General features: G+C 56.9%; 1 protein-coding gene across 7 annotated transcripts in view; it reads left to right on the top strand.

The window, feature by feature from the left end:
• The window catches only part of CACNA1I (calcium voltage-gated channel subunit alpha1 I), a 159,152-nt gene extending 153,210 nt beyond the window's left edge, over positions 1-5,942 (top strand). For 5 of the 7 annotated variants that reach the window (XM_074391037.1, XM_074391038.1, XM_039463219.2 and 2 more), the window contains 2 exons: positions 497-696; positions 2,010-5,942. In XM_074391037.1, coding sequence (XP_074247138.1) covers positions 497-696; positions 2,010-2,657 — 848 coding nt within the window. In that variant the 3' untranslated portion in view covers positions 2,658-5,942. The remainder of the gene's footprint in view (positions 1-496; positions 697-2,009) is intronic. The other 2 variants (XM_074391040.1, XM_039463221.2) reach the window with 1 other exon arrangement.
• Positions 5,943-12,523: the final 6,581 nt, after the last annotated feature.

Below are 12,523 nucleotides of genomic sequence, written 5' to 3'. Positions count from 1 at the left end.
GCTATCCCCTGTTGCTCCCACACCCAAGACCTGCCCCAGCCCTCAGACGCCCTCACCCCATCCCTGCCCCTCACCGTGGGCAGCTGACCAGGCCAGACTGATCTGCCATCCAGTGCAGTGCCTGACCTGGAGCTGGGACACCCCACCCATCTGCTGTCCTACAGGGGCCCCCAGACCTGGCCAGGCCCCATGGAGGGGTCAGGACCTGGGGGTGACTGATCTTAGTGAGCACCCGCTGTGTACTTGGTACTAAGCTGGTAGCTTCCAGCCATTTCTTCTCCTTATGCCCCATCAAGGGCTGCTTCAGGGTTTCTCTCTTGCTCTCACAATGGGAAAACTAAGGCTTCGAGAGGGCCAGTTACCCATGGTCTCACAGTCAGCTTATTAGGGGACCCCTCCCTGCTGGCTCAGTGAGATTGGTGTGCTCAGTGCCACCTTCCAGGGGCCGCCCCCTGGCGTGAGCGTGCTCCCCCAGCTCTGTCTCCTCCTTCCCCAGCAGCACCCCCAAGTCCCTTCTCCCCGGATGCCTCCAGCCCTCTCCTGCCCATGCCAGCCGACTTCTTCCACCCTGCCGTGTCTGCCAGCCAGAAAGGCCCAGAAAAGGGCACTGGTGCTGGGACCCTCCCCAAGATTGCACTGCAGGGCTCCTGGGCATCTCTGCGGTCACCAAGGGTCAACTGCACCCTCCTCCGGCAGGTACCGACACCTCTCGGGCTCCAGAGTGCTGGTCTGTGGGAGAGGGGCAGAATCTAAGCCAGGCCTGGAAGTTCAAGAGACTGGGAGGGGAGGGACACGACCAAAGGCCCAGGGCACCACTGTGCAAGGGGGTTTGGGAACTAAGGGGTGGTGCTGAGACTGGAGGGGGAGGTGGCACTAGGGCAGATGGAATGGGCAGGGCTGGGTCCTAGGGACAGCAGAGTGTGGGGGGGACCCCGATGGGGCTCCGTAAGAGACCTGTGATCCCTAGTTTAAGGGAAGACGAGGAGGAGTATGGGAGGCTTTGCAGGGTGGCGGGTGCTGGCGGTGGGGAGGACACCCTGGGCGCTCTGGGTGGGTGTGGGTGAGGGCCGATTACTAGGAATGGAGGTGGGAGGGCTGGTCTGGCGGATGGGCAGCCTTGGCCTACAGGGTCTCCTGTATGGGATTGGCCCAGGCCACAGCCCTCCTGCCCAGGGGCACACAGTGGCCCAGAGCACTGAGCAGACCCACTTGGCTCTGTTGTGTGGGTGGGGAAATGGGACCGCACCTGCTCCCACAGTGTGGTGAGGGCTGGGCGGGTCGGGCACTCCTGTGATCCTCGATTCATTCATTGGGTGACTGTCTGACCCCGTCATACCAGGCTGTGTGCTGTGGCGGGCAGGACACGAACTCCCTGCCTGCTGGGCTCCCTGTTTAGTGCTGAGAGTGAGCTGCGGGGGTGCAGGAGGAGGAGGGTGATAACCAGAATCAATGTTTGCAGAGTAAAGTCTATGCCATGCTGGACAGGCAGGGAGAACAGCACCAGGGAGGGGCTGGAGGTCGGGGACTCTGGGGCTGGAAGGTGGGGGCTGGGTGGCTGGGAGTTGGGGTCCCCCCGGGCCAGGAGGTGGGCGCCCCTGGGGCCAGGAAGGGGGAGCCAGGGGCGGAGCAAGTGTGGGACCAGAGCCTGTGGGAGCAGCAGGGCAGGGGCCTGGTCAGGACCATGGAGGGTGCGGTGGGGTAGCCACGTGCCCTGTGGAAGGGCGGTGGGCCCAGGGCTTCCGCTGGGAGTGAGCCTGGAGCCTTCCGCGAAGGGCAGGGCTGGATCTGACTTGGATTTGGGGCAGGTGCTCGTTCCTCTCGGGGAACCTCTCAGGGCAGGTGGAGGCCCTGCGGTGACTGCAGCCTCATCTGGACATGGGAAGGGAAGAAGCCCAGCTGCGAAGGGAGATCCGGGGGTGGGGGCTGCCTGCGGTGCCGGGGAGGGGGCGTCCAGGTTACGGGGGTGGGGGGCAGGCAAGGCGGCTTCCACCGCTCCCGCCTCCCCGCAGGCCACCGGGAGCGATACGTCGCTGGACGCCAGCCCCAGCAGCTCCGCGGGCAGCCTGCAGACCACGCTGGAGGACAGCCTGACCCTGAGCGACAGCCCCCGGCGCGCCCTGGGGCCGCCCGCAGCTGCTCCAGGACCCCGGGCCGGCTTGTCCCCCGCCGCGCGCCGCCGCCTGAGCCTGCGGGGCCGGGGCCTGTTCAGCCTGCGGGGGCTGCGGGCGCATCAGCGCAGCCACAGCAGCGGGGGCTCCACCAGCCCGGGCTGCACCCACCACGACTCCATGGACCCCTCGGACGAGGAGGGCCGCGGGGGCGCGGGCGGCGGGGGCGCGGGCAGCGAGCACTCGGAGACCCTCAGCAGCCTCTCGCTCACCTCCCTCTTCTGCCCGCCGCCCCCGCCGCCGCCCGCCGGCCTCACGCCCGCCAGGAAGTTCAGCAGCACCAGCAGCCTGGCCGCCCCCGGCCGCCCCCGCGCCGCCGCACCCCACGCCCGCGGCCTGGCCCGGAGCCCCTCGTGGGCCGCGGACTGCAGCAAAGACCCCCCGGGCCGGGCATCGCTGCCCATGGGTCTGGGTCCCTTGCCGTCCCCGCCGCAGCCACCCTCTGGAGAGCTGGAGCCGGGAGACGCCGCCAGCAAGAGGAAGAGATGAGGGTCGCAGGGGCCGCCCACCGCCCGCCCCGTCTTACCTTCTTTACCTCAGGAGCCAGGAGCAGACAGCAATACTTGGTCCACACCTGGGAACGCGCGGGGCCCAGCCTCCCTCCCGGGCACAGGAGCCCGACGGCCGGGCTGAGCGGGTCTGGGTGAACCAGGCCTGCGTGGCCCACGGTGGCCCTTCCAGTGCATATACATACATATATATATATATGCATATATGTATATATATATATACATAGACAGACATATATATTTATTTTTTTTACTGAGAGCTTATGACTTCCAGAAAGTGCTAAAGGTGGGAGGTGGGCCAGGGCCTGGACGGGGCTTTTTTGTCTGACGCTCTGGATTCAGGCCAGACCCACCCCAGGGCACGTGTCCTGCCAGGGCGTCACCGCTGTGTGTTTTGGTGTCTCCTCCTGGGTCGAGGGTAGCTTGGAGAGGACCCTCAGGCCTCTGAGGCACCAGGCCTGGGAGAAGAGGGGCAATTCAGGGTGTGGTTTTTGTTTTTTCCTTTAAAGAAGAAAGGCTGCTAAGATCCCACATGGCTCCCACATGTCGGGGTGTCTGTCCTGTCATCCTGACCGTCTTGTGTTGTGAAGTCTTTTGTAGACACCCCAGAGCACACACATCCTCCTAGTCCACCGGTTAGATGTCTCTCTTTAGAAAAATCAGGGGTGAGTAGCTGTGTTTCCTTAGGACAGGGGTGGGGGGCGGAGGGCAGCTTCAAGGCTGGACTGGGGCTCCTGAGCACTTCCGAAGGGGTGGGCTCCGTCCTCAGAAGGGCAGCGGGCAGGAGTGGAGGCAGTCTGCAGAGGAAGGGTGAGGGAGACTGAGCCAGCTGCAGCTTGATTGGAGGGGCCAGGGTGGCCGCCTGGTGTCTGCTGCCCCCCACTGCCCCGCAGGTGCCCCTGGCTCAGGCAATCAGTTGTTCAGTCACTTATGCCTTTTATCCCCAATATGGGCCCTGAGCTGTGGCTGTACCTAGATGCTGTGCTGTCCCTACCCTGAGCAGCTATGCCGCCACCCCAGCGGGTTCAGGGCAAAGCAGGTCTGACAGAATTCTAGGCAGGGGTGGTCCAGCCCCATCCCCATGCCCAGCCTTTCAAGTCACCTGGAGGCCACACTCTCGGGCCCCACCTGCCAGCCCCTGTCCCTCCTCCCCCACTGCCCCCAACTGCAGGCCAGCTTTCACTCTAGTAGTGCTTCCCAAATGGGTTATAGACGGGGGTGTTTGAAGAGTTCTGCATTTATTTCACTATTTATTAGAAAAAAAGTAAGACACTGAGCCTGTGATTTCACAAGGCTAATTTTTGAAAAGTGAGTGGCATTCATGAAGTCAGTTTGAAGGAGGTTGGGAGCATGTTGGTGGCCGTGGTCTGGAGCAGCTGCAGAGGCCGCCAGTTTGGGGATGCTGTGTTTCAGCCATAACCTTGCCTTTGCTAAGCTCCCCTCCGAGGGCTTCACGGGGGCCTGCCGAGGAGGGCCTTGTCCTTGTTCCCAAACTCTGGCTTGGAAGAACTCAGCTTGTGGCTGGGCTGGTGAGGGTGTGGGGTGCCCTTTGGAGGGGCTCTGGGTGTCTTCCAGGCTGGCACAGGGACCATGGGGGAGGTGGTGGGCAATATGTGCTTTGTCCCATGCAGAGACCTTCCCTTTGGGCTGAGGGAGAGGGAGCCGGCAGGGGCTGTCAAGCCTACCGTATAAGCTGGAAACTGAGTCCTGGCTAGGGGAAGCGGCCAGCCCAGGATCCTTCAGGGCTCTGGCAGCAAAGAAGCTGGGGTGGCGTGGAGGGCCCCACTCTGCACCCGGAGCTGTGAAGCTGAACAAGGTGCCTGCAGGGGGAGGAATTGCCCGGTCGTCCCTGAGGGCAGGTAGACCTGTGGGGAAGGCTGGATCCAAGCCCAACGCTGCCCGCTCCAGAGCCTGGGCCCTGCCTCCGTTTCCACGGAGGTGGTTTTATCTGGAATGAGGTACCTTGTCTGGGGAAGTGGGTCTGGGCAGGCTTGACTTGACTGCTCCTCGCTGACCCTGAGCACTCGCAGCTGGAGGCGGGGCAAGTCCGCGTGTTGCTGGAGGGATGTGCGTGTTTGGAGCGCAGAAGAGGGGCTGCATGACCTGGGAAGGCCATGTGGAAGGCTGGGCTTCAAGGGGACGGGATCAGACACTGGTCAAGCAGCCTCAGGTCATCTTGTGACTCTGCTGAGCAGCCTTTCCTGCTGTCATGCGGGTTCAGAGCAGCTGAGCAGGGAACATATCCCAGGCAGGTCTGACACGAAACCTCCTCTCACCCTGAACCCCGTGACTGCGGAACAAGCAGACACCTTGGGGCAGGCGTTCTGGGCAAAGGCATGGGCACGAGCAACGGCTCCAGGGTCCACAGAACAGGGCGTGTGGAGGTGGAAGAGCTGGGAGCAGAGACAGAGAAGCTCCCCGCAGGGAGCTGTGGGAGATGGCCTGGCCGAGCCCGGGCTCCTGGAGGCCCCACCTGCTGATCCTGGTGACAGATGGGGAACCAGGGAAGCTGTGCTCCACCGGCCAGCACAAGCCAAAATGGGCGAGGGTTGGGCAAAGGGCCTTTCCTCCCTCCAAACCCTCTGGTCTGGGGCCGTGGCCTCAGGCCTGTGTCTGTCACAAAAGCACAAATTTGCCCTAATCCACACGGGCCTGGCTGTGAGGAAAGTGGGGACCCAGGTGCCAGGCACCCTGAGCTGTCTCTGCTGGGCTCCGAAGAGTGGCGGTGGGTGGGTACCTTGGCGTCTGTGCAGACGGCCCACCCTGGCCAAACCCTCTTCCTCTCCCCTGCGCTGCCTTCTCCTGCACCAGGCAGCCCGTTAAAGGAGGACAAAGTGTGGAAAGCCTGTCTGCCTGTCTTCCCCCAAATCCTCAGCTCGGAGCCTTCTGCTTCCAGGGTCAACCCCGGCCCCCTTTGCTGCATTGTGTAAGGGCTTGGGGTCTTAGAAGCTGCTCTTTAGCCCAGATACACATACTCTTTTTTGTCTTTGTGCAATAATCAGTGTTCCTGGCAGAGCCTGGGCCAAGCTGCAGCCTGATGAGGAGGCAGAGGCCACCTCCTTCAGGAAGCCCTCGGCCTGGGCCGCCGCTGTGACTCTAGCACTCTCAGTCGCTGTACAGTTTCTATGGTGTGAATGAACTTCCCTCCAAGTTGCTGACGGCGCTGGTACCTGCTGGCCCGGGTGGCCTGGGCGTAGAGAAACCAAGCGGTAGCCACCGCCAGTGTTGTTTTGAATAAAAGCCCAGAAGCCTGTTTATGAATTTCTCTGTGTGTCTCTGCTGTTCTTTCCCCAGCAGGATGGGTGGCAAGCTGAGGCTTCTCTTAAGGAGTGGGGTGGTGGGGTCTCCTCCCCCATGTTCATGGTGGGGCCTGGGGTGTCAGGGACATAGAAGAATGCTCATGGCAGGGTGCTGTCATGGCCGAGGGGTGGGTGGTGGCCTGTGCTGTCATGGCCGAGGGGTGGGTGGTGGGTGGTGGCCGAGGGGTGGCCTGTGGAGCTGGGGAGGAGGCAGGCCTGGTTCCCAGGCTCTGCTCCTGTGCCTGAGGCCGGGTGAAAGCGTCACATGGGAATAATCATCTACTCACCCTTTGTCACTGTCTTGAATTTTCCCTCCCTCCCTCCCTTCCTTTCCCTCTCCCTCCCTCCCTCTTTCCCTCCCTCTCTTTTCTCTTCATCTTTCTTTCCTTCCTTCCTTCTCTCTTTCCTTTTCCCCTCCCCTCCTCTCCCCTCCTCTGCCCTCCTCTCCCCTCCTCTCCCCTCCTCTCCCCTCCTCTCCCCTTCCCCCCCCTTCCCCTTCTCTTCCCTTCCCTTCCCTTTCCTTCCCTTTCCTTTTTCTGTTTCACTCTGTCGCCCAGGCTGGAGTGCAGTGATACGATCTGCTTCCCAGGCTCAAGTAATCCTCCCATCCCAGCCTCCCAAGTAGCTGAGACCACTGGTGCACACCACCATGTCCAGATCATTTTTTTTTGTATCTTTGGTAGAGACGGAGTTTTGTCATGTTGCCCAGGCTGGTCTCGAACTCCTGAGCTCTAGTGATGGATCTGCCTCGGCCTCCCAAAGTGCTGGGATTATAGGTGTGAGCCACCGTGCCCAACCCTGAATTTTTCTTATGGGTATTTTCAGTACCCTTGACTGCAAAGGACAAAAACCCAACTTATTGGGCTTAAGGATGAGAGAGAGAGAGAGAGAGAAGAGAGAGAAGAGAGAGAGAGAGAGAGAGAGAGAGAGAGAGAGAGAGAGAGAGAGAGAGAGAGAGAGAAAGGAGAGAGGAAATAAACAAGAGAAACAGATAATTTAGTGGCTCAAGTTCCAAAAAAAAAAACAACAAAAAAACCCGGAAGTGCTTCCAGCTTTAGGTATAGCTGGATCAAGGGCTCCAACTGTGTCACTAGGATGCAGTCTCTCTCTACCTCTTGGCTCTGCTTCCTTTTGCCTTTGCTTCCCTCCTCTCCTAGCGCCCAGCAGTACCCCGAGGCTTCAGGCTTTCGTCCTCTCCCCAAGTGAACAGGAGCTTCTCTCCCTGAGTGTCTGTCAAAGCCTCCAAGGAGGAGCCTCACTCAGCTGCATTAGGTAGGAGCCATAGAGATGCTGCGCTCTGATTGGCCAGGTCTGAGCCATCAGCTCACTCTGGGATCTAGGGATGGGGGTGACCCGCCTGCACCACTGCCTGAGACTAGAAAAGGGAGAAAGTGCCTTTGGAGCTGGGTCGTGTGCTTGCTGGGGGAGGGAATGCACACTGGGCAGGCATCAAACCCTGTGATTCCTCCCCCTAGTTCTTGTCCTTGCCCTTCAAGGGGAGGCGAAGGGGCCCAGAGAGGTACAGAGACTAGTCACGTGGATGTGCCCAGTGGGCAGAGCAGCAGATGCCATACTGGTGCTAGAGGGCCTGCCCAGGCTCCACCAGCCTCCCCTGGGCCTCCCTGTTCCCGTTGTATATCCTCTCTCCTCGAGAGCTGGCTGGGCCTTGGCATTTTAGGAGCAGGGGACACCAGGACACCAGGTGTGGTCTGTAGCACAGTGCCCCCTTCTCCGAGGCCCAGCCCACTCTGGAGATGAGTGAATTGAGGCCACCCTGCAGGAAGAAGGCCTGTCCTCTGTTTCTTCTTTCGGGCCCCTTCTGGTCATTGCTGCAGCTTTTGAAAAGAACAGAAATCAGCACAGGCCCCAGTACTTGGCACAGAGTGGGTGACACGGGGCTGAGGCTGGAGGCTGGAGGCTGGAGCTCTGAGCTGACCGCAGCACCACCCAGAGCACCGGGGGCTCCTGCTCAAATACGTTGGCTTACGGGGGACCCTCTAAGGGCCTTTTCTACCTTGGGTGTCTGCCTCACTGTAGGGGATAGAGGCGGTGACTCAGGAGTGTGTGTGTGTGCTGAAAGGCTCCAGGTGCGTGTGCAGGTGCAAACACAGCCACGATGCCTTGGGCTGTGAAAACAGGCCTGGGCCAGCTCCTGGGCCTCCCACATCTGTCCAGAAAGGGATCTCACCCCATTTTACAAATGAGGAAGCTAAGGCCAAGCAAGGTTGTTTGCAGGGCAGTCAGGGCTGGAGCTGGGACATACCCTGTGCACGTGAGGCTGAGGGTGGAGCTCCCATGCAGAGCCGTACTCCTCACCTGGGGACCTGGCCCTGCTGCCAGAGAAGAGGGGAGGAGAGGCCCCAGTGAGCCTTAGTGCTGCAGCTTCAGCTCCTTCCCTCCCAGTCCCCACGGCAGCCCCGAGGGACTCCTCCCCAGGCTGACTCTGTGGGCACCGCTCCACTCTGTCTCACCTCATTTTAAACGAGGTGGTCTCTCGTGGCCTTGAAGGACCAGGGGCCACCTTCTAGCCTCACCTGTTTCTGTTCCTCCCTTTCCTGGCTTTATTCCTTTCAGGCCTCAGCTGGAATGTTGCTTTTTCTGGCAGGCTGTCCCCGTGGCCCTATGGCTGAGGAAGGTGCCCCGTTTGTCCCACGGCTCCCTGTTTCCTTCACGCCAGCCCTCCCTCCCTGACAGCACTGTCTCTCTCTTTTTCTTTTTCTTCTTCTTCTTTTTTTTTTTTGGAAACAGAGTCTTTCTCTGTCACCCAGGCTGGAGTGCAGTGACATGATCTCAGCTCACTGCAACATTTGCCTCCCAGGTTCAAACCATTCTCCTGCCTCAGCCTCCAGAGTAATGATTATAGGTGCCCGCCATCATGCCTGGCTAATTTTTGTACTTTTAGTAGAGATGGAGTTTCACCATGTTCGTCAGGCTGATCTGGAACTCGTGACCTCAGGTGATCCACCCGCCTCAGCCTCCCAAAGTGCTGGGATTATGGGTGCGAACTAACTCGTCCAGACTGCACTGTCTGTTTCTCAAATGAGTCCCCATCAGATTGCACTGACCCAAGGACAGGAACCTGTTCACTCCTCCTGCCCGGGGGCCAGTGCTTGTTGAGTCTCAGCAAATATCAGCTCCGTGGCTGCGTTTTGGAAGCAGAAGGGATTTCAAAGACCAACTAATGCCTTCTCTCATTTTTCCACTTGAGGAAAGAAGCCTGGAGAGGCGACAGGGATCGGTCTGGGCCACACAGCAAGGCAGAGGCCAGGGGCGACCAGCACTCACATGCCACCTCCACAGCCAGAGATGTGCCCCCGCTCTCCCCAGAGGTGGCTGGCCCCTGGGAGGTGAGCCCTGATTCGTTTTCCTGTCTCCCCCTGTTAATAATGGGATTAAAAGCAAGTTGCTGCCAAGGAGAGACTGGCTTTAAAAAAAAAAAAAAGCAACCAAGAACATTCTAAGAGAATGAAAAACTTCATTCTCTTAGAATGAAAAACTTCAGCCATCAGCACTTTTTATTTAGACCCGAATTCATGAATTTTAACCAAATAAACACAGACATGTTAGGTATTAATATATGCACGATTATGCAAAACCACTATTATGGCTGTAATGAAAATTAGATTCTGACTTCTGGTGGTGTTCCAGGAGGGAGGCATCCTCCAGTTTCCAGCGAGGTGACCTCAGATTGCTGTTGCCATGGTAACGGGCTGCCGTGGGAATCTGTGGACAAGATGCTGGTCCTGTTGGGAGGGGTGGGGGTAGGGCCAGGCTGGGCGGGTACTGATCTACCGGTCCACATCTGGCCAGAGCTAGGGTCACTTGGTCCCCTGGGCAGAGAGCCCAAGCCTCAGAGAAGAGAGGGCAGGTCATCAGCAGGCGGGGCTTGGTGAGGCAGAAACAGCAGGTGCGTGGGGCCCTGCCCCCTCACCCTCATCTTCCTGCTCTCCGCGCCCCAGGCTCCCCTCCAGGGAGGTGTCCATCCCTGTCATCTTCAGGAAATCGTATTGGCACACCTAGCTTCTGCTAGGTGCTAGGGAAGTGGCGGTGATGGGTCCCTGCACTCACAGAGCCTGCACCTCAGAGTGGGGGGCAGATCCCAGACAGACAGGCACACAGCTGGGTCATTTCAGTGCCTGCAAGTGCCACGAAGGCAGCAGAGCTGGTGAAGTGACCGTGACTGGGGCTGGGGGAGGGGTTCCTCCTGGCTGGGTGGTCTGGGAGGCCTGGCTGGGGGGGATTCCTGAAGAACCAGAAGGGAGAGCCCTTCTGAGGCAGTGACCACCCCTTTCCAGATAAGGGACAGGAGAAGCCTCAGAGGGCAGTGTCCAGATGAGAGCCAGGGCGCCTGGCTACATGCGAACATCGGACATGCCAGGAACATGTTCACAGCGTGAGCAGGCCCCATGCAGTATCTGGGGCATACTCAAACTAAATAGTTGTTTGTTGCTTATCTGAAATTCAGATTTAACTGGCTGTCCTTATTCTTCTTGGTAAGTTGGCAAGCCTGTCAGAGAGTGGGGGATGACTTCCCCCAGCCATGAGCGGCTGTGCCCTGCCTGATCCCTGTCCCACACCCCTGCCTGTCCTCCACGGATGCGGCTCTTGGGTCATGCACCCGCCTTGCCCCTGCAATCCCTTCCCACTGGGAGCCTGGTGAAGGGGAAATACCAGCTGACCCCGCCTTTGCAGCTCAGTGCTCAGCGCCTTCCATGGCTCCTGGAGCCTGCCTGATGCCTGCACAGGGCCCTGGGTGTTCCGGTCCTCACCTACCGCCCAGTGCGGCTTCATGGACCAGCCACGCTGACCTGCCCTGCTCTGTCCGCCCCCCACCTCTCTGCTGGGCTCCCCCTTCAAGCCCCCACTTAGGCGTCACTGTCTCCAGAAATTTTCCTGTCACTCTAGGCTGTTCCCACCCTCTGACTTTCCTTTAAAAAATTAGCCACTTAAGAAACTGTGGTGAAATATACATGAATAACATAAAATTTACTATTTTAACTATCATTAAGTGTAGAGCTCAGTGGCATTAGGAATGTTCCTAGACACTTCTCAGAAGCGGACATGTGAAAAAATGTTCATCATCACTAGTCATTAGAGAAATACACATCACACCCACAGTGAGATACCATCTCACGCCAGTCATGATGGCAATCATTAAAAAGTCAAGAAACAACAGGTGCTGACGAGGCTGTGGAGAAACAGGAACACTTTTACACTGTTGGTGGGAGTGTAAATTCATTCAACCACTGTGGAAGACAGTGTGGCAATTCCTCAAGGATCTAGAACCAGAAATACCGTTTGACCCAGCAATCCCATTACTGGGTATATACCCAGAGGATTATTAATCATTCTACTATAAAGACACACGCTCATGTATGTTTATTGCAGCACTATTTACAAAGTACAGTATAGCTAAGACTTGGAACCAACCCAAATGCCCATCAATGAGAGACTGGATAAAGAAAATGTGACACATATACACAGTGGAATACTATGCAGTCATAAAAAAGAATGCGATCATGTCCTTTGCAGAGACATGGATGAAGCTGGAAGCCATCGTTCTCAGCAAACTAACACAGGAACAGAAAACCAAATACTGCATGTTCTCACGCGTAAGTGAGAACACATAGACACAGGGAGGGGAACATCACACACTGGGGCCTGTCAGGGGGTGGGGGGCAAAGGGAGGGAGAGCATTAGGAAAAATACCTGATGGATGCAGGGCTTAAAACCTAGATGACAGGTTGATAGATGCAGCAAACCACGGTGGCACATGTCTACCTGTGTAACAAGCCTGCATGTTCTGTACATGTATCCCAGAACTTAAAGTAAAAAAGCAACAGAAAAGGATGTTCCCAATGTTGTGTGGTTGTCACCCCTGCCCATTCCAGAACTCTCCATCTCACAAAACCAAACTTCGTACACATTAAACCTGAACTCCCTTTCTCCAGCCCCCCGGCAGCCACTGCGCCACTGTCTCCATGAATGTGACCACGCCAGGTACCGCATTCGAGGGGAGTCACACCATATTTGTCCTTTTTTTTTTTTTTCTTTTTTTTTTTTTTATTTCTTCGTTAAATAGTTGTTAGCATTTGCCAATGAAATCATCTGACCCTGGTGATTCCTTTCTTGAAAGATTTTTTACCACAAAATTTCTATAATAGATATAGGACTCTTCAGGTTATATATTTTTCTTCAGTAATGTTTAATAGTTTATGGCTTTCAAGGAATTAATTTCATCTAAGTTGTCTAATTTATGGGCATAGAGACATTTATAGTATTCTCTTATCTTTTTAATGTCTGTGGAGTCTCTAGTGAAATTCCCCTCTGTCATTCCTGATATTGATAATTTGTGCCATGTATTTTCTTGGTCAGTCTCACTTGAGACTTATAAATTTTATTATTCTTTAAAGAAGTAGATTTCAGTTTCATGATTTTTCTTTATTGCTTTTCTCTTCTCAATTCAACATATTTTATTATTTTTATATTTTATTTAATTTTCTATATTTTCTTCTAAACACTGACAAAGACTCTTTCCTTGATCAAA

The sequence above is a fragment of the Saimiri boliviensis genome, chromosome 21, assembly GCF_048565385.1.
Source record: "Saimiri boliviensis isolate mSaiBol1 chromosome 21, mSaiBol1.pri, whole genome shotgun sequence".
NCBI classification, from domain to species: Eukaryota; Metazoa; Chordata; class Mammalia; order Primates; family Cebidae; genus Saimiri; species Saimiri boliviensis.
This window is presented reverse-complemented; position numbering and strand designations above follow the sequence as displayed.